Source organism: Nyctibius grandis, chromosome 8, assembly GCF_013368605.1.
Source record: "Nyctibius grandis isolate bNycGra1 chromosome 8, bNycGra1.pri, whole genome shotgun sequence".
Lineage (NCBI taxonomy): Eukaryota > Metazoa > Chordata > Aves > Nyctibiiformes > Nyctibiidae > Nyctibius > Nyctibius grandis.
The window spans coordinates 41,212,443-41,238,206 of NC_090665.1; the positions used below are offsets into that span (position 1 = coordinate 41,212,443).

The window sequence follows — 25,764 nt, forward strand, 5'->3', positions numbered from 1 at the left end:
TTGCCATCCTGGTGGCTGTCACCAATGGGTAAATGGGCAGGAGAGGGGACCGCTGGTAAAAGGACACAGGGGAATGCTCACACCACAGAGCTGTGGGGAGGTACTCACTGATGAACCATGGAGCCAAAGCTCCTGCTGGGGCCTGCTGCGAAACATTAGCCACAGTCCTGCCTGGCTCCTGCTCCTCACTCACACCTTCTCCTCCCTGTTAATTATTACAAGGGAGGAGATGAAGGCCAACGTGCACCAAAGTCCAGTGTGAGAGAGAAAATCAGCAGTTTGCTCGCAGCCATGAGCCAGCCGACCCCAGCCACCATGGAGCTGCCTGCGCTGCCAGGGGACACGACAGTGGCCTTTGGGGTGGCAGACATCATCGTTGTGGTTTTGTACTTCGCCTTTGTCCTCGTCGTCGGGATATGGGTGAGTCCCTGTGGTGACTGGGTTTAGGTCTGTCTGAGGTGGAGAGCCTTTGATCGTCCTTGGACCCCTCCTGGGTACAAAGGTGTTTGCCTGCAAAGGGCAGCCTCTGCACACACTGTTATCCCATGGCCTGTTAAGCAGGTTTGTGAGGTGACAGTGATCTTCCTGTGAGCCCTCACCCCTACCCCCACATGGGGACAACCAAGGGGTCATCCCCTGGAGGTTGTTCTGAGGATGATGTCTATCTCCCAGGCTGCAAAGTAGTCTCACACCAGAGTGTGGGCAGGCAGGGTGCAAGGGCAAGAGAAAAGCTGGGGCTGAGGGGGAGAAGACTGAAATGGGACTTTATAAAGCTTAGGAAAGATTGTTACTAATTATTTGTTTATGTTGCTTTGCAAAGGTCTCTTTCATAGAGATCTACAGTCTTCTTGTTGGCTGAAGTGTTTTTTCTCATTCCCAATGAGTACATTCAAGGAGAAGTCATTAAATAGGTACAAGCAGCTTCTTTCCAAAGCTGGACTACCAGAAACCTGCACAAAGAGAGGCAGAAGCAATGGGTGAAGCCTGGCATACTTAATGGATACACAAATCAAGTTTTGGAGCTGATGTTTAGACCAGACATTCCAGCTTCTCCTGGCTTGGTGACAGTGCTGCTCACAAGTCTGGGTGCTGCCATGTGCAGAGGCATTTTGTAGCGAACCGTTTTATTATGGTGCCTGACTGCAAGTTCCTGGTTGCTGCAAACAGCAAGCACAGTCAGCCTCAGTCACATTGGAGGGGCTTGCTGGCCTATGGACATCCTGTTGCTGTTGAAATTGCTTCAGTTCTCATGCAGTTCCTAGATGGGGCTGCGTGATGTGGCCATGCAAGTGTGGGGCTGCTGGAAACCCTGAATCCACAGCAGGATGGCATTGCTGGCCGTCCTGGAGTGTACCTGCACGTCATGCCCAAATGCAGTCGTTGATGGCATCCCATGGGATACAAGGTTGTCCTCTGATTCTCACCCCTGTGCCATGTTCTCCCTTATTTGGCTCTGAAAGCATTTGCTAGGGGTGCTGGCCAGTGAGGAGGGAAATGCTTCCTCTGAATGCATACCATCATCAGAAGGTGTGCAGCCTTTCTTGGAGCTGCAAACACATATCTTCACATGGCTGAGAGCAGCCAAACCCCTAGATTTCTGAAAATTAAATGCCTTTCATGGAGGTCCTGCTTCAGCCTGCGTCAGAACCACGCATGACCTGTCTGTGCTGCTCCGAGTAGGGTGAGCCAGTTGACTGCAGTGACACACAAGGGAGTAGGACTAGGGTGGTGCAAGAGGTTGCTGATGGGATGTTTCAAGGCTATTGGGATGGGCATTGAATCTGACTTGAGGGTGGGTGAATGAAAGAAAACACTTTTTTTTTTTCCTGTGCTTCCAGTCATCAATACGAGCAAGCCGGGGGACCATTGGAGGCTATTTCCTAGCTGGACGATCCATGACTTGGTGGCCTGTGAGTGAAATGCATCCCTCTGTTTCTCAAGGTTCGAAAGCAATTCCAGACATAAGGATTCAGGTGTAGTGAGGGGACCCAGTCCGTACATGTTTTGACTGTAGCCTTGAGATGAAGAGGATCCACCAGGAATCATCCCATGCAGCTTTGCTAATGGACTACAGCGTGGAGCTGCCGGGACAGAAGGATAGTTCAGCATCTTCAGGTTTTTCCAACTCTCAATTTCTCTGCTAAAGTCAGCAATAAAAATGTTCATATTGATGGAAGTGAGGGAATGCTGACTGCATAGCTGGGTTTGAAACTCTTTGGCCCCAACTCACCAAAGATGCTGTTGTCCCCAAGCCAAGAGAGCATTAGGTAATCTAGGAATGTGTTATCTGGTAAAAGAGAATTTAGAGACTGAAGAAAAAATAATCCCAAAGCTCAGGACTTTCTGAGCCCTTGCTGTTTAGAGTAAAGTTGATATTATTGACTAATGACGTAAAGGATATGAACTTCAAACCACCGAAGTATAAATCTTCGCTATGAAGAAAAAAAAAATCTATTGAAGGTGCCTTTTCTTGGGAGTGAAAGGTACATATAAAGATAATTTAAAGTTTGAAAGGAATAAAAACACCACAGGAATAAAGATCCTTCTCAGCCAATGCCAGACTCTAGCACCATATATCTCTCCAGTGATTCATGGGTAACAGAATGCACTTCTCAACCAAAACACTGTAATTTTTTTCTTCCTTTGAATGTATATTGCCCATAAATTCACTAGGCTAAATTTTCAACCTCTTCCAGCAGAGATACATACACCTTTCTAAAATCTGTTATTTCTTAAATGTTCTTTATACTTCTGTCTCGGCCAAGTGACATTAAATGGAAAAGCTTAGTTTGATGGTTTTCCCTAATTAGGAGAAGAAAAATCAAAAGATACTAAAATGAAACATTTTTTTCCCCAACATTGTTCTTTTTTCTTTTTTCTTTTTTTTAAAAAAAAGCAAACCCCAAACCATTTTCATTGCTTTTGGCTCCAACCACAGGTGGCCACAGAGTCTGTTGGGTACAGGTTGGCTCTTGGCTCTCCTGACTTACCGTTCTACGTTCTAAGCAACCTCTAATGCAGTTCACTTTTCAATTTTGTTTATCAGAGAGCAAACTGACACTTCTGCAGGCTCAGCTCACCGTGGCCTTCACCTTGACTACATGACTGGCTTACATGTATTTTATTTTTTTTTTACAGGGGTGACAGATTTCTGCTGTGTGTCAGGCAGCCTCAACTAAACCCTGATATTACATTGCTGCTCCTGTGCAATATAACTTCTGTATTTCTGTGTCTGATGCAGATATCAGGAAAAATGTTTATATCTTTTGAGAGCACCAGTCTCCAGCTCAGTTGCAAATTCATGTTGCAGCAGCCAGCTCTGTAATCAGGAGTTTTCTTAGACAGGCAAGAAGGCAGAGCTGTTGGCAGGAATCAGTGTGGGTGTTGATGCCATATTAAAGTTTTACCTTGCTCAAAGTGAGAAGCAGATCAAATTCCATCATTCTTTATTTCACATTTAGCAGTACTACAGAGATAAAAGCTCCTTGTATGCGATGTGGCTAAAAGCAAACTTTCTCTAGAGACAAAAGGGCTAGACTTGTCCTTTGGGTAACTTCTCATTTGACCCTGAGAGAGATTTGGCATTGGCATACAGAAAGGAGGTGAGGCTTTATGCCAAATAAAAGTAGTAATTAAGTTAGATAGTCTTTGCCCTCTTTAAAGCGTCTTGGAGCTTGCTCTTCCTATTAGGGTGTCAATGAGCCATGGTAGAGACAGCCTACCATGCCTTCAACCTACAGCTAAAGTTAACCTGAGGCATTAGCATTTTCCAGCCTACTGCAGAGTTGAATATCGTGAACCTACATGTAGACATTAAACACAAAAGATCTTCATGTTTCTAACATTGTCCCTGCTACAGTTCAGGAATCTTCTCTCTTAGGAGGAGCTCCAAGAGAGCACTCCTGTCACCACGGCTGTATAAACCAGTTCAGTGCAAGACTTACTTAAAAAAAGAGGCTGGGCTGTCAGCAAGATGTGGAGAGGTAAAGCAAGGGACAGCAAGGCTGGAGAAGGCACATTGCTGGCTGAGTAACAAGGGATTGGAGAAATCCATCACATTTCATGGACACTGAGGTATCCAGGGCTGCCACCAGACCTTCCTCACGCTGCTGTTGTCCCCATAACAGGCGTGTATCTCAGGAGAACCACCGCCAAAGTGAACCCAATTCTGAGATTAAGCTTTGCATTGGAGTGGGGGCAGTGGAAGGGAGGAGACATACCCACTTTAAGACATAAAAATGTAGTTTTCTTTAAAAGGAGAAGGAAAACCCAACTCTCCATTAGCACCCAGGTTCCTACCTACAAGGAGATGAGGCCCTGGGGAAAGGGAGTGCTGGGGGGAAGTGTTTGGGCTGATACAGAAGTTCCTCAGGGTGACTTCCTGGGTTTTGTGCCTGTGCCATGTGTTTCAGATTGGAGCATCCCTGATGTCAAGCAACGTGGGCAGTGGCTTATTCATCGGCCTGGCAGGCACTGGAGCAGCTGGGGGCCTTGCTGTTGGGGGCTTTGAGTGGAACGTAAGAGCCAGTTACATTGTCAACTAAGATATCACTGCTTACAAAGGGGCTGGGGGTTTGTCTCTAAAATCAGATGCTAACAGTATTGGCAACTCCAAGTTCTCAAGCCTCAGGAGAGAAGCCTCCAGACATTGAGACAGCCTTAAAAAGATGAGATCTTTATTTTAGTTTAAGTGGAATCCACTAAAATTATTAGCTCTTTGACCTTCCCAGAAGAACATGGCCATATTTTTAAGCTTTACTCTGCACTCATCAAGATTAAAATAAAAGGTAATGAATGCTGAAAAGGTACTTGGATAATCACAGGATTCTGGGTGTGGGGAGTATGAAAAAAAAAGCAGCATGTGCTCCTAAATTCAGTGTTAAGCCCTGAGAATCGGCAACACTGCATTCACCTGTTCTCTGCCAAAATGTGACGTCTCTGGGGTGAACATCTGGATGCAAAGGCAGGTCTCATTCTGCCCTGTTGAAGTGGCCTGGAAAATTGCCACTGACACTACACAGAGCACGAAAACCAGGCCCTTTGTGTGTGATGCTAACGAATTTTCGCAGCTGCAGTGATGAGGAGTGAGATTAGTGCCAGCCTCACAATAAACATCACTCACCTAACTCTAAATCTCTTGTCTATATCAGCAGAGGCTGCTAATAGTTCCGTATACTTGCCAAGCACAGACAGGCCCCACCAAAAGCTCGTTCCTGGGATGTCTATTCACTGCATTTTTTTTTCTAAACCATTAAGATCACCTCTAAGACCTTTGTGAAGAAACCAGAGCCTGTGTTCAGCCTGGTGCATGTAGGGCATACCTATATCACTGCACTTTAAGTAAATCTATTCAAGTCATTTTAGAAGCCCATGAAGACAAGATTGTATGCCAGGGCAAATCTAACTTCATGAGTTTAGATTAATTTCTTTCAGATTGAAAAGGGACCTTAGATATGCCGTTATTCTCTCCCTGTGGCATGGGACATCACTCAGCTGCAGGGATCGTATAAGCATCTTTTACCTAAGCCAATCTCTGCCACTGCAGGAGCCATGGCTGTTCTCCATCATTCACAATCTCTGCTCCCGGGGCTCAGTTTCATTTCTGATAACTTAAATAACCAATCAAAGTAAAATCTGCACTAATGTAAGGTACTTGGATGAAAGGTAATGGCCTGAGACAGCCAGGAGGTGAGGTTTGATAGTCCAGGGGCTTTTATTTATGTTCAAGATCTCCTGTTTGGGTTTTTACTGGGTTTCAGAGAAGAAATACATGATGAGAGATGCCTTTACATTTTCCAAAAGACCCTTCACATGTGGCAAAGTAACTGAACTGTCCCTTTACCAACAACAGAAGCACATATGCATCAGACTGCAAGGAGAACATCCCAGCAGAGTCTGCTGTTGCTTATTTTTATGCTCCGCAGGGATAGTCTGCTGCCTCAGCCTCATCACTTGCTAATCAAGCAATGAACAGATGCTCCCATCCTTCTCTGAATCACTTAACTCTTCACTGCCACATCATCAGTGATTTCAAAGGCCACCAAATACAACACCATCTTTCAGACACCCAGAGCAACAGAATATACCAGCTTGCCCAAAAGACCATGAGATGGAACAGGATGTGCCACCCATGACAGAGAGACACAGGGATTTGGAGGAAAACTTCACAAGCTTTTAATTATATTGTAATAATTCCTCCATTTGTCATCTCATCTTCTGAGCAGGGAGAAAACCTCAGAGTGCTTCCCAAATATATTGTGTGGAACTGTACCCTTCTGCTTGCTTACGATGTCCACTGAAAGAGAAGAGGAGAAGGATGTTCCCATGTGTTGAATCGTGTCTTTATTTTCTCTGTCTCTTTAACAGGCTACCTGGGCACTTCTGGCTCTCGGCTGGATCTTTGTGCCTGTTTACATCGCAGCAGGAGTGGTCACCATGCCTGAGTACCTGCAGAAGAGATTTGGAGGGCAGAGGATACAAATCTACATGTCTGTACTGTCCCTCATTCTCTATATATTCACCAAGATATCCGTATGTATCCAACTGAACATAACCCTTGTGTCTCGGGCAGGGGTAGGTCATCCTGGTACAATGCGGGGCTGCTCAGAGATAACTCAGATGTCCTTGAAAGGACGAGCTCAGCTCCCAGAAACAGCAGGAGTGTGTTAGTGTGCTGCTTTGCTCAAGTAAATCCCTGCCTCTGTATTGATCATGGAGATGTACCCTAAGAGAGAGACCCCTCATTAAACAGCAATGCACAGTGAGAACTTTACAGGGATATGGCAGCTAATTACTAAACAGTATAAGTACCACAAGCTGTCTGCCTGCTTTTCCTCTTTTATCAGATCAAACCTTAGGCAATATAGACAGGGGAACTGCAGCATTACCCCATCAGAGGATCTGGCTGGCTGCAGATGTGAAATTCTCCTAAATTATCATAAATCTGCGTTGTCCTAGTGATTATTTTGCTGCTGTTCTTGTAGCTGAGTTTTCAGCATTGGGTATGTTATGGTTCTTCTTCTCTCTTTCTGTCACTTGTGTTGTATAAAAAGGGTATGGTGAAAGGGAGGTAGGTTCTGGCTTAAGACAAAACTCAGCATCCTTCCTGGATTGCTTGTAGCATTGTACCCTGCTGGTAGCCAAAATGCAGTGTAAGCTATTGGGTATTTCTCTTCATTTAAATGTCTCTAATAAAGAGGCAGAACTTACGCTCAGAGATTTGCTAAGACCTACCTGTGCCCTTGGAGGGAGAGGACTGTATTTGAGAGTCCATTACAGGAACTGAAAATGTCAGTCCTTTGTCTCCAGCTGATCGTCCCATGGCCAGTACAAGTCAGTTTTAACTAGATCCTATTGAAGTATTTAGATGTTGAATTGCCTTGGAAGACATTGACTGGAGATGAGGCATGCATGTGCCTTTTGCAGCTGGCTTCAGGGTCCTTCTCCCAGGTTTATTAAGTCTCAGGTCCTGGGACGTGCATTAAGAGGAGTTCCAGGCTGGGACTATGGGATAGATTTCCTCCTCGAATGGCCAGCTCTTGGTCATGTCACCCATTGCTGTCACCACTGTCTCCAGGAGCTTTGCTCCATGGGATTGAAGCATTGCCCACTGTGAGGTCTTGTGAAGAGGCATTTGGAGCAGAGCTGGGCACGAGAGGCAAAGGGAAGATCTCTCCTGCAACAGCACCACAATGTGCACAGCTACACAGTTGACGCGTGCAGTGAAAACAGACCAGTCTTTCAAAATGACCTTCAGCAGAGCAGTATTTGCCAATGCCTTTTGAGCAGGACCCTGGCCTCAGTCACTGCTGTTTCATCTCAGTGGTTTCTCCTCTGTGCAGCTAATTCACGCGTGGCTGACGGATGTGGCTGGTGGAGTTTATGGGCATGACAGGTGCTTTCTATTAAGCAGTGCTATTGTTTGTAGCGAGCTTATTTAGCGGCTGGCTGGACAGCAAGATGTTGGTTACAAGAAGGATTTTTCTCCCCTAGGTTAGCAACTAGGGCATTGCAGAGTCTTCCCTGCTCACAAAGAAAAGCAGAGATCTCAATGAACAGTGTTGTCGAAGGACTGATCCTGCATGGCTACAGAGGTGTTTGTGCTTCCTGCTGGGAAGTCAAAAACCAGAAGACACAGTGGTTCCTGTGGTGTACTGACAGTTGTCCTGTCTCAGGGTTGCAGAGGTCAGGAGCTGCACTGGGTGCTTGCTTTTAAGGTGCTTATTTCAGGCACAGCAGATAGAAATCTTGCCCCATCCCCTCTGTCTCCCTTGGCAAATGTCTTTACCTGTATCTCACCCCATACCAGATTTGCAGGTGTCCTTCAAATGTATTTCCCAACATACACATCTCCCATATGACCTTCTGCATTTGAATGATGTTATCTTTATAATTCTAGGTTTCACCTAGTTTCTGGTTTCACTCTCTCTGCCGGTGGGTCCAAACAAAACAAAGCCAGTGGGAGTTTCTATATTTCTAGTGAGGTCCTCAGCAGGTATAACCTGTTTTTCTGGAGTCATTCTAGTATGCTGAAATGCATGAATAGAAAAGCAAGCTGTTGACCTTTTCAGATATATAAATCATGGCACAAGACATCAGTGATTCTTTAAGGGTCTTTCAAGCAGGAGTGTCTCCTGGCCACTAGGCCACCAAGATGTAGTCTTGGGAAGAACCAGGTCTGCTATTTGCCTCACTTTCCCTTCTGTGTCTGCCTGTGCATACATGGGCTCCTGCTTCCCACGGATGTCTTCAGCCACCAAAAGGAGTGACAGTTCCCACCAATACCTCTCTGGGCCAGTGAGGATTACGTGCCATGAAGGCTGCCTGTAACATAGTCTTTATTTTGATGACTTTTTAGTCCCTTGGCACAGGACCTTGATTTTCACCCTCCTGCTGCCCCAGCTCCCAGATGGTGAGAGCTCTGACCTGGAGGAAAGGTTTTCCTTACACCGAGAACAAGAAGGTTCACAGCCAACTGTCCATGATCTCTCCTCCTCTTCCATTTCACCTTCGTGGTGTCCTCCCTCATCAATGCTTTCAGCCGCAGAGGGCTGCAGGCTGCTTTATTAGATTTCACTTGCACGAAGCACTACTAATGCCAGACTGCCCTTGTTTTTTTTTTTATTCCAGACAGACATTTTTTCTGGAGCATTGTTCATCCAAATCTCTTTGGGCTGGAACATCTACTTGTCCACTGTGGTCTTGCTAGCAGTGACTGCTGTCTACACCATAGCTGGTAAATATCTGATTTAAAAGAAACATTGTAAACTGGAGCCTAGAATATAAGTTCCCCCTTTCCTACATAGGGGAATGTATTCAGGTCCTGACCTGAGGGACAGATTCCTTCGGTTGCTGGTAGTACCTGCCCCGTCACTCCCAGGTGTTGGAGACCTCTGGCTATTCCCCTCTCCCCTCCTGGCCCAAGGGAAACTGGTATGGGGGGAACATCACTGTTTTCTAGAGAATTTTCTAATACTACAAAAGGCTTCTCCCTCTGTGCAGATAGCTACCACTGGCCATACTTGCTCTTTTTTTTTTTCTCTTTTGTAACATTAGCATCTTTAGATACTAAGATGCTGAGCTGCCTCCAAATCCTCTCGTGAACGTGGACAAGCCCTTCAGGCCATGCCTCACAGAAGGGCTTGTGACAGCTGTAGGGTCCTAGGGACCAGCTCAGTGCCAACTTCTCCCAATGGATCTGTCCTGAAATCACAGGGCTGGGGCCAAGGAAAACCTTTTTCCAGGTGAGGTGCCTGTTTCATTGTACATGGTGATGCACTCTGCCTGTTGTCCCCGGTTCTCTTGACAGGTGGTTTAACGGCTGTGATATATACAGACGCGCTACAGACCCTGATCATGGTGCTGGGAGCTTTGGTCCTCATGTTCATAGGTAAGGGGAACCTGCAGTGGCATCATACACTAGTTTAATGGTCCCAAGGTCATTAGATCTTTGCAGGGTACCTCACCCTTTCATGTATGGTGCAGAAATGATTTTTAACCACTCACAGAAGTGGTGCCAGCATAACTCTCATGTGGCAAGTTGTCAGGCTTGCTTCCTCCTTTGCACTAACTGTATGGAGGTGAGGTTCTGGATAACTTCACCTCATCAGTTTGTGTTTCCCTGGAATTGCCAATGAGCTTGCAACACTGCATCCCCAGAGCCAAATTCAGCTCTCACTATGCTCATGTAAATTCAGAGTAATTCTGCTGACTTTCCCTGTTGACTTTGGGAGTTACTGTGGATTCATCTGGGCGTAACTGAGCATTATAAAAAAATAAAAAAGCAAGAAGGAACTAACCATCATCAGTCCTTGCTTTAAGCCTTCTTGGCAAACAGAAATACAGATATATCTTGTTTCATGTCATACCTTCCTGCTCCAGCTCTTTAAGGGTGTATGAGCAAAGACTAGATGCTGAGGACATTGTGGGGATTAGGATCATGGAGATTTTCCTGCATTGATCCTCTTCCAGGATGCACTGTTAAAACCACAAGGACTCTGGGCAAAATCCAACAAACTCCTGTGGAAACCTTGACTGCCAAAAGCGAGACTGGAATGAAAAGAAAGGAGATGAGAGGAAGATAGGAGAAAAGAAAAGTAATCGTGAGACTCAGATAAGGAAGTAACTTTGCAGGATGCACCAGACCTTAAATCACTGGCATTTTCTTTTCAGGATTTGAAAAAGTTGGCTGGTACGAAGGACTTCAGGAGAAATACAGCACAGCAATACCAAAGATCATAGTCCCAAACACGACCTGTCACCTCCCACGTGCGGATGCCTTTCATTTGTTCAGGGATCCAGTCGCAGGAGACATTCCTTGGCCTGGCCTTGTATTTGGCCTCTCTGTGCTGGCTCTTTGGTGCTGGTGCACTGACCAGGTAAAGAAAGTCTTTCGCTCTCCAGGCAAACCACCACACTATTATTTCCAGTCCACTCCTCAGTTCTTGAATCTGTGAGCTGAAACATGACTGTGTCTCGCTGTGCAGGAGTTACTACCTTTTTACTGGTCTAGACCAGAATATCTCACTCATTCCACCCTCTCAGCAAGCTGCTAATTTTGTGCACTTCTTAGTGCAGAAAGAGCAGGTTATTTTCTTCCATCTTTATCCCACTGTGGGCTGGTGAGTACTGGGGGTCTTCATGTGGTTAGCGTGACAAGGATATGAAAATGTGGATCTAGACCTGGCTCTGTAGTGACCTTGTGTAGACCTCCAGACAAGCCATTCACATTCATGCAGGTCTCATGTTTCTTATTCCTTTCCAAGCTACAACCAAGGAAAACTGTATTTGTTTCTCAAGACATGGTGCTTTTGTGCTTTAAGATGTGATAATTATGAAAACCCACCACTGAACTTTTACCAAAACATCCACAGTCTGCTTAATTCCTTGTCTTTTGTTGTCATACAGCTGCTGTCTCCAGTCCTCAAGGTAGTTTCATTTCAGTCAAGGGCGAAATGATTCCTGTAAAGGAAATTTCCATGCTGCCCTCTCCTATAGCCTGTGCACTGAGCTCTGAGCAGTGGCAGCAGGCTGCAGTCAACTGAGATGGGAAAGCTGCCATTGGCATGCAAAATACCCTGGGATCCTGCCGGACGAAAGTCATCCATGAGAACGAGAGATAGAGAGAGGATGGAACCTGCTCTCTCTGTAGTGCTTCTGTTTTACTCTCTGCTCTCTTTCTGCACTGATTGCAGGTGATAGTCCAGAGGTCTCTATCTGCCAAGAACCTTTCCCATGCTAAAGGTGGATCGGTGCTGGGAGGATATCTGAAAATCTTCCCTATGTTTTTCATTGTCATGCCAGGAATGATCAGCAGAGCTCTTTACCCAGGTGAGCCTTCACATGTTCCTTAGCACAGGACTTTATACTTGCCGTGACCACTAATCCCACATAGGTCCTCCGGCACTTTTACACCTCAAAACCTGCTGTCCTGCAGGCATATTCGTATAGAATCCTGTTGTACACTGGTGTTCCCATGCCCTTCCTCCATCTTCAGTGCTCCCACAGCGACAGAAGTCACTGGGAGTATCCATATGGGGCATATTTTGCCACTGGGGTCATACAGCTCCATGCTGTGGACATTGCATGCATCTGTCTATCTGGAGGAAATCAGTGAGATGAAATATACGGAGCACTGAGGTTGTCCTTCAGGTCCTACGGATTATTTTTGTTAGGTATTTGGTGAGAGTCTTAGCAAGCTGCCAGACAAATTCGTGTAGTTCCTGGTGGATTATGCAAAACAGCCCTGCTTTGTGAAACAGCAAGAGTTCCCCTTTTGTTGTCTCCAAGGAGCTCTCGCTGCTAGTTTCTCCAGAGCATGCCACTTCTCGGGAAGAATACCCTGGTTAGGAGGACCACTCCTAGAGGAAAGTGTAAATGTCTCAAGTGCCTTTCTCCCAGATTTCCTCAAATAGGATTAACTCAGCCTGCAACACCCTTGGTAACTCAGCTGACAGGTTCATGGAAACAGTCCAGCTCCCACAAATGACAAGTCATCAAGGATTACAATTATGCAACATCCAGGAGAGTTATATCTGTACCCTGAACAGAACTGCAAAATGTCATCTCGAAGTTTCACCTTTATTTTGTGACGTAAAATGTTCTTCAGCTCCACTCATTCAAGCTGTATTCCAGCTGCACTTCTGAATTTATATGAAACCACACAGGCCATCAAAATTTGAATTAAACAACTTATGGCTCAGCGGGGTTTACACTGATTTCTTGTTATTTTTCTGTCTTCTACAGATGAAGTGGGCTGTGTGGACCCAGACATCTGTAAAAGGGTCTGTGGAGCTACAGTGGGTTGCTCCAACATTGCCTACCCCAAACTCGTGATAGAACTCATGCCCGATGGTGAGAAGCCCTTACACTTGTGGAGGTGGGCTTGAGCCATGCTCTGCACGCAGGGATCAGACTGCCCTTATCCATCCTAAGGATGAGGAAATCTTACTCTGTTACCAGACATTGGGATGAAAAAACAGTGCTGAGAGGCCAAAGGTCTAGTCCTGATTTTCCTTCCCTTTCTTGCTCCCCCAGGGCTCCGGGGTCTGATGATTGCAGTGATGATGGCAGCCTTGATGAGTTCCCTCACCTCCATTTTCAACAGCAGCAGCACTCTCTTCGTTATAGACATCTGGCAGCGGATCCGCAGAAAGGCTTCAGAGCAGGAGCTGATGATTGTGGGCAGGTCCTTACATTTCTTTATGTCTTGTTGCTCTCATCATCTGTTTTGAGTGCAGCATTTACATTCTTCAGACTGGACTCACTGAGAAAAATCTGGTGCCTAAAATATAGAACAGGAATGCAGCCTGGGAAAGAGATTATATTTTCTAGCTTCATCTCAGATAGACCTGGTCAAAGAAAGAGAAATGCTGAGCATACCACTGAGCTAGGTAGATCATTACCTCTCTCTTCTCCAAACTTAACATAAATACTGCCTTAAATGTAACTTTTAGAAAAGCCAAAGGTGCTCTGGAGTCACTGTCACCAGAGGTCTTTAAGAACATGTTATCTTTGCATCAGACAGGAGTGATACATTGCAATTACTCCTTTTTTCAGGGAAAAGTGCAGCGAGCTGGGCCTCCCAGCTCTCTGATAAGTTATAGTGCCTTTTGCGAGCAAGCTTTGCCACTGCATTATATCAGGGACATATAAAGTTCTCCTCTTGATAGCAGAATTTAAGCTGCATTCTGCCTGTTTGTGGCGCTTTTCCTCTCCTGTTATGAGCATTAAGTTTCTAAACTTTGTTGTGGGATGGGTGAAGGCAGCAGGCAATCTCATACTCCACCACTGTAGAGTAGTGAGAGGAAAAGTACCTCTTGTTCAGCAATATGGAGAAACCTCTATAACATACAGTGCGAAGATGAAGGAGGGTTATGGTATGCAACTGAGACCCCAGAAGCAATTTTAATAAGCACCAAATTAAATGGAAATTGGCAAAGGCATGAGGCTGAGCATGTTATCTGCTTGGAAAGGTGGCAGAAAGATTGCTTCCACAAGCTTCCAGCCCTTCTCTCTGTTGCATCCAATAGCTAGTCCTTTGAAGAATGTAACACTCTTCAAAGTCAACACCAGGTTGAAGGGCTTGCACTGATCCAGCTCAACATAGGAGCCACTATCTCCTTTGGATCTCTCATGCATGTTGACTGGCAAGTCCTAGCGCAGCTCACTCTGAAATTTGTGAAGGTAGCTGTGGCAATTGGTTGAATTGACTTTCTAGAAGAGAACAATTTTCTCTTCTCCTGTGTACACAGGGAAAAGTTCTTCTTGGGAGTCATCTGTGGCTTTTTTTCTTAGGAAATTCTGAGAGCAATTGGAAGTGTGTTTTGCTGCAGAACTTCATTTTCAGGTGGATGTCACCACCTGCAGAGCTAATACAATTTTATCCTCATCTTCCAGAGTCTTTATCCTCATCCTTGTAGTCATCAGTATTCTTTGGATCCCGATCATTCAATCAGCCAACAGCGGCAAACTCTTTGACTACATTCAGTCCATAACCAGCTATCTAGCCCCACCGATCACAGCTCTCTTCATCTTGGCAATCTTCTGCAAGAGGATTAATGAGCCTGTAAGTGGAGTGTCAACAACCAATTGATATACATATTTAATTTGATAAAATAAATAAATAACTCTCCCCTCACTACCTAGCCTTTGAGACTCTTTAAACTTAAAGCCAGTCCAGCTAAAGTGTGACAATTAGACAGCCTTTCCCTGGCATGCATTAGTGGATCTCAGCCCAGTCTCTAGAGTATGTGGGTTTGCTTCCAAGAAGCCACTGCAAGTGATGATACTTCTTGGCAGTCTCATTTGAAAGCACAAAAGGCAAAGTTGTTCTGCACTTTAGGGATGATGCGTCAAAGTCTAGTTGGAGGCATGTTACTAGGAAGAGACTCTTGCATTGTCTGTGCTCTATCATCTGTTCCATGTGCAAGGGCAGAAAGAGAGAATGAGGATTTTTAACTGAAAACATCCTCCTTTGATGCATGTCAGTGTGGGTTTCCATCAAGCATAAAAGATCTTGGTCTAAGAAAGAGAAGAAAAAAAAGAAAACAAAAGAAAGGAAAAGAAAAGAGAAAAGAAGAAAAGAGAAAATTTTAACCAAAGGTAACGTGCAGTGACCTTTTCTTTATGCTTGCCTTTTCTCAGGGTGCTTTCTGGGGCCTCATGGTTGGGCTAGCTGTTGGTCTCGTTCGGATGATCATCGAGTTTATTTATAGCACACCGTCTTGTGGTGAGGAGGACAGAAGACCAGCTGTGCTAAAGGACTTGCACTACCTCTACTTTGCCCTCATCCTCTGTGTCCTCACCGCGATTGTCATTGTCCTTGTTAGTCTCTGCACCCCACCTATCCCTGAAGAAAAGGTAAGTGACTTGCAGTGGCACCCTTTTCTCAGAGCCCCCGTTTGTTTCCAAAAATCTCTGAAATCTGTCCTTTTCTTTTCCTCCCATGGTTAAGAAATGGTGTGTAATGCATATGCTGCAAAGAAGCCTTTGCTCCTCAGCTTTCTATTCCCCAGGTCGCATAGTGTTAAGGCTTCCTGAGGCACTGAGTGCTTCAAATTGAGTGTGAGTTCCCATGCTGTGCTTAGAGCTGGGCAGACACCACAGCCCATCATAATTGGAATAGAAAGAAAAGAAGAAGGGGAAGGAGATGAAATCATATTATAGAGCACTGCTGAGGAGGAATTAAATATATCTAATTGTAGCATCTACCCTGTTTCAGCAGAGCCAGCATCAATCTTGCAGGCAAACAAGATTAATATCTTTTGCAACATGGGCATTTAGGAAAATAACATTTTGTCCCAATGTGATCTCAATTACATTTAATAACTTTGAGTCAGGCACAACTTTCTTTTTCTTAACACATTAAAATGGTGCAGAGTTGGGAGGCTTTATATAGTAAAACCTTAGAGCAACTGTTCCCAGTCCCAAGTTTTAAAGCAGCTGGCAATATAAAAAACCTGCCATCTACCTCCAAACAAACGTTACTGGATAGATTTAAAAGACCTATTTTTTTTCCTGTCTAACTGCATGAGGAAATGAGGGTGATGCCATCATAGCATTTTCTATCTGTTGCTTCCTCATAACTTGTAAAGCATTAACCAGTTCCATCAATGTTTGATTGAATGTTAGTGGTGTCAGAGATACCCAGCTCCTAAAGATCACATGAAAGCAGGCACTCAGAGGAGAGAGGGAGGGAGAGAGACTGTCTTTGTGTCTGCTTTGAGATAAAGTCTCAGCTTTTATTAGCTATCAAAGGATCCACATGGGAAAGAGAAATACTGGCAAGGAGGCACCATTAGTTCTGCTGCTTACATTGTTCACTACTGCTCAGGGGTGGCCAGATGGTTGCCAGCAATTAATTACTGTGGTTTAATGAGTTCCCACTCATCATCTGACCTGTGATAACTAAACATTTGCGGTGCTCCCTGCCCACAGCAATAGCAAGATAAGATGCATTAACATAGCACTGGCAAACGGTGAACATCATACCAGCAGTTCAGGAAATGAAGAAACTGGCCACAGCACTTACAGGCTTTTTAGTCTCACCTCAGAGGTATAAAAACATTTAAAGCATGTTTTAAGGGGGGGAATTCAGGATGAAGACCTGCTATAACAGCATCAGGTAAAGAGAGGTTGTGATCATAAGAGATTCCTTAGAGGAGATTTTCGGTAGAAATAGGTGAGTTTATAGGTGCTGGACTTAAGGGACCTTATTTGACATATTCTTCAAAGAGCCAATGCTCGGAAAAGGTGGATTAGAGCAGAAGCGGTTCAGGGAGGAAAGCCAGTGGGAGTCTGTGGCTGTGCTGAGATGGCTCAAGGACAGAAGGGTCTTGGGAAGGAAGGGCAGGAGGTAGAAATCAGGATGGACACGTCAGGCTCTAACCCTCTGGGTGGAAACTAGCACCTGAACTTTGTGTTTGGCCATTAGTGACCTCAGGTTGCTGGGTTTTGGCATGCAAGTGGGCAGATCTGTGGTGAAGAGCCTGTATGTCCCCATGATAGTGGCTGAGAGGGGGAGGCTGGTAGCAGGTCCTGGCTGAGGATATCTGAAGCTCTTGTGCTTCCAAGTCCCCTGTGCTGGTCAATTCACTTTGTGAGCCTCAGGTATTTCCCCCATAAAAATTGCATGGGGCTAGTTCTGCTAGCCCTTACCTGTGCAGTGCTTTGAGATGTAATGGTGAAAGCCACTGTGTAAGAACTAGGAATTACACCATTTATTTTGTCAAGCAAAAGGAAAAGAAAAACAAGCCACCAAAGAAAAAGCCAAGGAAATACAGTGATAGATCGTACTTCAGCAGATGTAAATCAGCATAGCTCCATTGCCTTCAAAGACCAGGAGCAGCTGCCGAGCACAGTTATGCTGCTTTACACCAGCTGAGGATCTACACTGGACAACTTTAAATATTGAATCTCAATGCTTTTCAGATAGCAAATGGGCAAAAGGAGAAAAGAGATTTGTATCCGATGTTACAGTGGTACAGCTAATGTGCCTGGCTTTAAATGAATTACAATCCAAGAACTGCAAGCTGTAGCATTTTCTCCTGCTGTTTTGGACACTCTCCCATCCCTGCGGTGATTGATGCTGTGCTGGAAAACAAGTATGCAAGGAATTTGTTTGGTATGCTCCAGAGTTCATATGTCTTCATTGTAGGTAGTCCGTATTGTGTCACACCGTCCTTGAAAAACCTGCAAAAGAGCTTACAATTAAATTTGAGACTGTGAAGCTGAAACACAACTGTCAGGTGCCAGATGGCATTTTGGAACAGAAGGATTTATTCTGGTTTACAAACAAAAGAAAAACTTTGCTGAGTTCTTGCAAACTCCCTTCTCCAAGGAGAACGTGAGGGTGAAAACGGAGAGGAACAGCCCACGAAGCACAAGTGCTACACCGGCAGGTCACCTCCCCAGGGGTCAGGGCTCACCCAGACAGGCTGATGGATTGGTAATTCCACTTGATGTGCTCTGGAGTCAGGGATGTTTTTCCCTGTGTCCTGAGGTCTGGCTTCAGTGGCTCCTTTAAGTGCATGGACTAGGAGGAGCACCAAGCCCTCTTTGGCTGGCCTGAAACCACACCGTGCGCCCCTGAGGTGCTGCAAATGAAGCTCCCACAGCATCATTTAGTGCCACTGACAGCAAAGCATGCTCAGGTCCTGCGGGAACTAGGCACTCACAGAGGAGCAAACTAAGGGGGGACGCAGGGCTTCCTGAGCAGCGCCCACGCATGGCTCTGCAGTGGGGCGCAGAGCCACAGGGCTCCCCTGGACCCACCAAGCAGCTACCCCCTGCTCCCCTGCCCTTGAGCATGGTGGCCTCAGGCAGCATTTCCAAGGACCAAGTCAATTATGCTAATGCAGCTCCCTCGTCAGCAGTTCTCCTTATTTATGTGTTCGCCTCCCCCATCCCCATGCCTTTGCGAGTCTGTGCCAGGGAAGCATCGCCATCCCCGTGGCGGCCTCCATGCTGCTGGTCTGTCCCAGCACGTGTCCTTCTGGTGATGGCAAAGAGGAGAGAAGGGGGCCTCAAGGAATTCAGCCAGCCAAAACCCACCACAAGGGAGCTTGAAGCTGGAGTGTGGGTGTGATGCTTCACTGAGGAGCCCTCTAGGGTGGTGGTTTGCTTTGTTTGGCCATGGTCAGAGCATCAGCTCCTGGGTGGGTCAGTGGGATGATATGCGATGAGGTTACCTGTGTGTCTACGTTGCTTTCAATTGGGAATCACTCCCGTCTGGCAGAGTCTGAGCCCCAGGTAAACTCCAGCCCTTGCAGATTTTGCTGCAGTGTGAACAGACAGTCATTCAGTGAAACATGGGAAGAGAAGGGAAAAGAAAAAAAGTTTTAGAAATCCTGTAGTACCCTGAAACTTTGCTATGTTCCAGTGACATTTCCTAAGTGATTAAAAAAAAAAAAGAATCCTTGAGAAAGATGAGGATCATCAAATCAAAGCAATTTAGCACATCGTGACAAGAAAGATTAGCCCTGCCCAATGCTCATCTTGGTTGAAAATGATTTAAATAAAGCTATAAATCTTCTGGAAATTATGCAACATTTTTTGTCAGCTGGAAACTCTTGCCTAGATTTGTGTGTGTAAAATTCAAAAATTAAACTCACTTTACTTTATAAGTAAGTGACCCATTTGAGATGTTCATTTCCATACGGGGAGAACAAGGAGGCAGCTGCTCATCAGGCAAATGTATGACCTGTTGTCACCACTGCAGCTTTGCTGCCCTGGTCCCATCCTGCGGCTCCTCTGCAGGGCAGCTGACGGGCTGGAGTGGGAGGGCAGCCCACGGACCTGGGCAGCTGCATTTGAGTGGGACTGATGAGTGTGGTCCTTGCTGCCTGGCATGGCCAGAGCACGCAGAGGTTAGGAAGTGCCAATGCCACCAAGCTGCTTGGTGTGCCATGGTCAGGCAAAGAAGCAGCAGACCTGGATTAAGTTCAAAGACCTGAGCCCCTGGGACGGTTAACCCCACCCCACAGCTGCAAAAGGACCACCGTGAGATTTGCAAGATTAATGCCTCTTTGCACTCCTTGTGTCCCAGGGAGGAGAAGACTTTCAGACTTGCCCTAGGATAAGAGTTTCAGACCTTCTGCTTTGGTAAGGCAAAGCAGATTGCAGCCACAGCAGCCTGTCCAGGACTGATCGTCTTTCACGGCTTTCGATGGCTCTTCCACTGAAAGCCTGCAGAGAGAGGTAATATCTTGCATTGGCACAATAGAGAAAACTGGAATTAAAAAACAAAGAAAAAAAAGCCAAACCAATGAACAAACAAAAGAGAGAAAAGGTGTTTGGATGGGCAAGTCTTACAGCCTGTGCCCAGAGCTCTTTTTTTTTTTTTTTTTCATGTAACTACACCTGTTGGTCTAATGGATGGCATAATCCTCCCTGCAAATTGTGACTTGATGTTTGCCATTGTGGTTCTGCGGGCCCACAGTTGAACACATACTTGCAGTCACAGAGCAGACACAATACTGCTGCTTTTCCCACTAAGAGCCCCGAGATGATGAGCTCATTTGGAAGTGCAGGTTGCTGCTTTGATGTGAGCTTGTCCCAACTTAATGGGGGTTTAATGTTCGCATTGGGTTTTCTTTTCCTGTAAAACAACAACTGAGATGAGACAGACAGTCCTCCAGTCCCTCCTCATATCCTAGAGAAGATGCTGCTCAAATACCAGTATTCCCATGGCTATATGTCTGTGTCATGCCCCTGTGGCCATATATCTGCATGCCAGGACCCAACTGATCTTTCTCTGCTGAGTGTGCAATTGCTGTCTGAGACTGACTGTATCCAGAGAGGGTTATCTTGGCTTATTTTTTTTTTTCCCCCCTTTTTATTGACTTTATTACCTAGCCCCGTTGGAGGGCTGCCATTCTGGACACAGATCATCATTACTACATGTCAATCAAATGAGCCTAGCAAATAGGAAGCTGCTTCTTTAATGTCTACTGAAGGTTAATCTTGGTAGAAACAGGGATGGAACAGGTAAATTAAAAAAAAACATAAGGAAAGAAACTATATTAATTCACACTTTTTCTCAGCTTTTCAGCTCCAATTGGATGGTACCAGCTTTCTTTTCCAGGGTGTGGGCACATGTGCAGAAGGGAGGTGAGAGAAAGTGGGGGAGCAACCATTGCCCCAGAACAGGTCTCTCAGCACTGTCTTGGATCTGTCCCCCTCAAAGAGGGAGATGACTGGCATGCCAGTTTGAGGCTGACAGGCAATAACATGTTTGATCTCTGTCCCACTTTGCAGCTCACTTGCCTGACGTGGTGGACAAGACACAGAAAATCACCTGCCATTGACCTGAAAAATTGCAAGAACGAAGCAGCAGAGATCAATCCAGCCAACGGAGAGAGTGACTTGGTCGAAAGTGCAGATTCAGGCGATAAGGAGGAGGCAGGTAGGGTGGCTGGCTGTGAACAAGCATGCTCAAGTGCATGTGAGTGCACAGCCAAGATCTCATGCAAGTCCCTCTAAAGCTCATGAGAGGCCATCTGTTGCATTCACTGGAGTTGGGACTTGTATTTACAGGTATACCAGTTATAAGGATGTGACAAATTAAAGTGTTGCAGTTCTTGGTCCTCCCAACATATCTTCTAGCATTTGCTTTCATGTCACAATCCTCTGAGTGTCTCAGAAGAGCTGCCATTCCTGAAAAAAGAAAACCCACCATTCAGTAAAATGTTTTTCCTCCTCCTTCTCCTCCCTAGAACAAGTTATTTACCCATGCAAACTACTCCAGTCCAGTTCTGCCCAAGTCACAGCATTATTTTAGCACTTCAGACTTGGACACTTAATGGTGTGCTGCACTCCTTAGACGGGAGTCAATGGTCATTTACCAACATCCCTTGGGAGGGTGGAGGTCTGTGCTGCTGGAACACAGCTTCTCACCCCATTGACACTGGGGCTTTGTGCCATGACACTGCATCTATTTGTCTGTCTCACCAAGATGCTCTTGAGGAGCTCCATAGCACTACTGCAGGCATAACCAAAGCAGCAGCTACCACTAGCACTATGAAAGTCATGGCAGGCTCTGTAATGTCAACTTTCAGCACATAAAAGTGGCATCCCTTCCTGTCCTCATCATTGCTAGGAGATGAACTCCTTGTGTATATGCTAGAAATGCCTCCTCCTCCCGCCCTATGTGGGCTCTGCTCACCAAACTCACCCAGTGATGCTGTAAAATACCGTATCAAAATAGCGTCGTGGTCCAAAGGGACCATTGTACTCTGCGGGCAGATGTGCGCGCTTTGTGGATGTCCTAGGGTAAGTCTACAAGCGTCAGTTTTCTCATTTACGTTATGCCAATAGTATCTTTCATCTTCCTTAGGATATAAGCCATGGTTAAAACTCAGACCCCAATAGCTTAAATATCTGTGTGTCCTACCAAGGTTATTCAATAAGAAGGAAAGCAAAGAGTCAAATGAACTTAAAGAGTTGTCGGGAGACAGAACAGTAGCAGGAGGTGCTACATAGGCAAGTTCTTTTCAGAGTGGATGGAGGTTTATTCTGCAAATCCATTAAAAAATGCAGCTTTCTGGTTTTTAGCTTAACCTTCCAAGGTTACAGAGCAGAAAAACTGAGAAGAAAGGCACATACATACACAAGATTTCTTCACTCGTTCCTTTTGCTGGTCAGTCCAAAGGATGCTGGTACCAATTACAGCCAAGCTAAACAGAAGAAGTGAACAAATAAAGAAATATCTTTTTTTTTTTTTTCTCAATAGAGTAAGTTTGGGTTTAAGTTGAATGCAGCCATTCAGCATTATTTATTATTTCTTATCAATTCCTAGTTCACTTAACTACCTCAGATTTTTATAAACAAATGTCTTGGTATTTTGGTAATTAGTAATGATGGGAAAGGAAATGCGAAACACAGCAGTTGACAGTTTAACGAGGGTTTTTTTTTTGGGTAACACCTTTTTCAAGGCCTTATGACATTCTGCATTTTAAAAAAAGGCTATATTTGGAAAGAACAGCCAGTGAAATACACACGGCACAGGATGACAATTAAAACACGTACTTCATCTGGCATGTCATGTGTAATAAATAAGCCAGGATATCTCTAAATGGACCATCATGCTGTCAGGAATTTGTGAAAGTGGTTGGAAGCTGAGTCAGGGAGGAGGGGGAAGAGGTCTGTTAATTAACTAATGAATGATTGGTGTTGCAATCAACCAGCTGTAACCAGGCTGTGCTGTATATGGTCGAGGCAGAGCTTTCTCTTTTCCCTTCCCTTCCTCTTCCCTTTCCATCTCCCATCATCATCTTGCATCTCCCGTACAAGGTGCATCTCAAGCCCCACTCCAGATTGGTCAATGCACCTCCAAACTAGTGGAAGGAGGGAGGGAAGAGTCCCGGCTAGACGATAACACCCATTTTTTGGTCTGCCTCTCACAGCAGCCAAGCCTCCCTGCTGGAAAATGCTGTACTTGTGGTTCTGTGGTATCTCTACTGGCCCTGCACCCACCCTGTCCCAGGACGAGAGAGCTGCCCTGGAGCGGAGACTCACCAGCATCGAAGAAAAGCCCCGGTGGAAGACTGTTTGCAATGTTAATGCTATTCTCCTGATGACCATTAATGTCTTTCTGTGGGCATATTTTGGCTGAGGTCAGGTCAGGCAGCCTGTGGTTTTGGTTTCTCTCAGGAGTCCTCATCATCATGTCTAAGCCAGAGGCATCGGGTGACAGAAACGCTGTTGATGGTCCCCGGTGGTGCCAGCATGCCTTGGCGCAGCCCTTCCCCAGAGGCACTGCTTGCTGGAAATGACTGCGGGGCTTGGTTTCTCCATAACATAAGGTGTGACCAAGACTCAAAACTGTCACATCCAAGATGCAGGGGACTTGTGGGACAGCATGTGGCTGAAGTTAGGAGACCTGGGATCAATTTTAAAGGTGCAGAGCCAAGCCCAGAAAGTAGCACAGTCTTTGGAAAGTCTGGTTGAAGCACGGCTGGGTCCTCGCTCCCCTCATGCACCAGCTCAAGGCTGACTTTGCACCGCTGCTCTTAGTGGAAGGACCTCTGGTTTACACTGGCGTGGGGAAGGAGGCTTAAGTATTACCTGCAGTTTTTTTTAATATGGCCAAAATTCAGATGGGGTTAGTGTGGGACCACTGGACTAGCTCAGCAGTGACAACCTGGGCTCCCACAGCCATCCCAGGACCTGTGTTGGACCCACCCCAGTTGTCATCGGCAGAGGGGACAGGCGCTTCCCCCCCTTCAACTGCCCACTCTGCCACGTGACAGTGGGTCTTACAACAGCCTGACCTCGTTTACTCATCGGGCCAATCCTGCCCCTTAACAGCATTACCAGCAATAAAGGTGCCTTAGTAACAAAGCCAGTTTTGACTTTGGGTTATTGTGGTTATATATCCTGCACTGACGCACAAAGGTCTCCCTGGGACCACGGTGACCTGGCTGTGGTAGGGAAAGGAAATATCCTTCCTTGGGCCAGGTCCAAGGCTGGACCTTGCCCTCCTTGGGCAAGTCCAGGCCCCACTGACCCACCATGGTATCATCATGAAATGTGGCATGGCCATAACCTTTTAAACCACCTCCGGAGGAAGAGGTGGCAGTACTCACTATTAGTATCTTTGTCTGGTGGTTAGAATGCTCACCTGGAGAAGGCCCACAGAGATGTGACCCCTCCACTCCAGCATCTGAGGGGCATGTCCAAGCCACCAGGCATGGGCTGTGTGGGGAGGTGAGGGCATGTGGTGAAGCACAATGGCATAAAAATTAAGAAAATGAGTCATGATCCAGCAAGGAGAGGAGAAACAAGGCTCCGTGCCCACCTGGCACAGGGAGCCCAGGTCACGGTTCCCCCACTCATCCTCAGTTTGGATGGAGGAGACTAAATCAGCCGTGAAGGACAAGGTCTGTGCTGTGATCATTCAGGTCAATACAAGCATTTGCTTCTTCTAAGAGGAAAAAGTAGATTTTCTTTGAATAAGGGAGATCTCAGCCCCATCAGTCGCCCATCCATCCCCAGGGAAGAGGCATGCGACGCAGAGCTTGCGTTGCCTTTCCACTATTCAATTTCGAGCAGGTGGTGCCCAGATCAGAGGGTGCCTCAGAACATTTAGAGGAAATCAAGTTACCAGCTGTGATTAATAGCTGGTAAATGTCTAATAATAACGGACACATTTCTAATGCATTTAGAAATAGCAGGGCTCTCGCCTCCTCACCTAGAGCAGCCAGGTGCTGAGCACTCCTGAGCCACAGAGCCCCTCAGCAGCACTTAGCTCAATGGCTTTATGGGCTTTTTCGGACCACACGTCCGCTAAAGCCATAGGTAAAGCAACATGGAGCAGGATGAGGAAAACTGGGGCAGCTTTTTTAACACTTGCGATGATTATTCTTTTCCCCTAAAAAAATTCCAGTTTTGCAGAGAATAGAAGTGAAATTTACTAAGCCTTTTTATTTTTTAAATGACACAAATAGTTTTAATCTTCAGATATATGATGCTGACCTCTTCCCCTCCCCATCTCTCCCCATGGATCCTGGAGGACGAGGTTTCCTTTAAAATGATGATGTCTGTGTCAGATGATAAACAAAGTAGTGCACTTTGAGAGAAGTGACTGCATCCCTGAGCTTGGTCCGCAGAAGGAATGGAGACATCCGCACTGACAGATGCAGCCAGCTGTGTGCCCCACAGGAGTAACACATGTCATTGGTAAATTTGACTTACTGCTCTGCTTTGAACCGCTAAAGCGAAACAAAAGAATGAATCACTGGGGAGGGGGAGTCTGAAATGTTTGATTGAAATAAACCAAAGTCGTCTCCAAACATCTTGACCTTTCCTTGTATTTTGTAGGAAAACACCGTATTTAGCTGCAAAAAAATTAAAACCAAAACAAAAAGAGATTATATTTTTCCTCCTCGTTGAAGATTGCGGGTAGGGGGAGTTTCCTTTTCATGTTATTCCTCATTTCAGTCCCTCTGCTCCTTCCTTCTCATCTCCTACACCCATTCCCTCTGCCTACATCCATGTGCAGCTCTTCCCCTCTGCATCTCCCAGCCCCTCCTTCCCAGCCTTCATAATTTCCAGTTTATATTACACCTCCCCATGGGTCACACTTGAACACACAGTGTCCCTCCAGCCCCAGCTCCCACTCGCCTCCCTGCAGCAAGCGGGACCCTGCTCACCCTTGCGTTCCAAGAAGCCGCGGGGACAGGGATAGAGACAAGGACAGGGGCAGAATGGGATGGGGTGGGATGGGAGGATTCTCGTCTCCCTGCTGCTGCTGGGGTGCTGCTG

General features: G+C 45.9%; 1 protein-coding gene across 1 annotated transcript; it reads left to right on the plus strand.

Moving 5' to 3' along the window:
- Positions 1-291: 291 nt before the first annotated feature.
- SLC5A9 (solute carrier family 5 member 9) lies at positions 292-23,113 on the plus strand. The gene is made up of 14 exons (XM_068405937.1): positions 292-420; positions 1,839-1,910; positions 4,413-4,517; positions 6,367-6,531; positions 9,130-9,235; positions 9,809-9,889; positions 10,672-10,877; positions 11,694-11,829; positions 12,745-12,852; positions 13,036-13,186; positions 14,398-14,566; positions 15,145-15,360; positions 20,758-20,905; positions 22,905-23,113. The coding sequence occupies exons 1-14, from the start codon at positions 292-294 to the stop codon at positions 23,111-23,113; spliced, it is 2,001 nt and encodes a 666-aa protein (XP_068262038.1).
- The last annotated feature ends 2,651 nt before the right edge of the window (positions 23,114-25,764 follow it).

What these genes read in the sequence shown, in the direction of transcription:
- SLC5A9 (XM_068405937.1), top strand. Translation starts at nt 292, where the DNA reads ATGAGCCAGCCGACCCCAGCCACCATGGAGCTGCCTGCGCTGCCAGGG. An exon ending in GGTGCTGGTGCACTGACCAG is followed by an intron (nt 10,878 to 11,693) that starts GTAAAGAAAGTC and finishes CACTGATTGCAG; the next exon opens with GTGATAGTCCAGAGGTCTCT. An exon ending in GAGCTGATGATTGTGGGCAG is followed by an intron (nt 13,187 to 14,397) that starts GTCCTTACATTT and finishes CTCATCTTCCAG; the next exon opens with AGTCTTTATCCTCATCCTTG.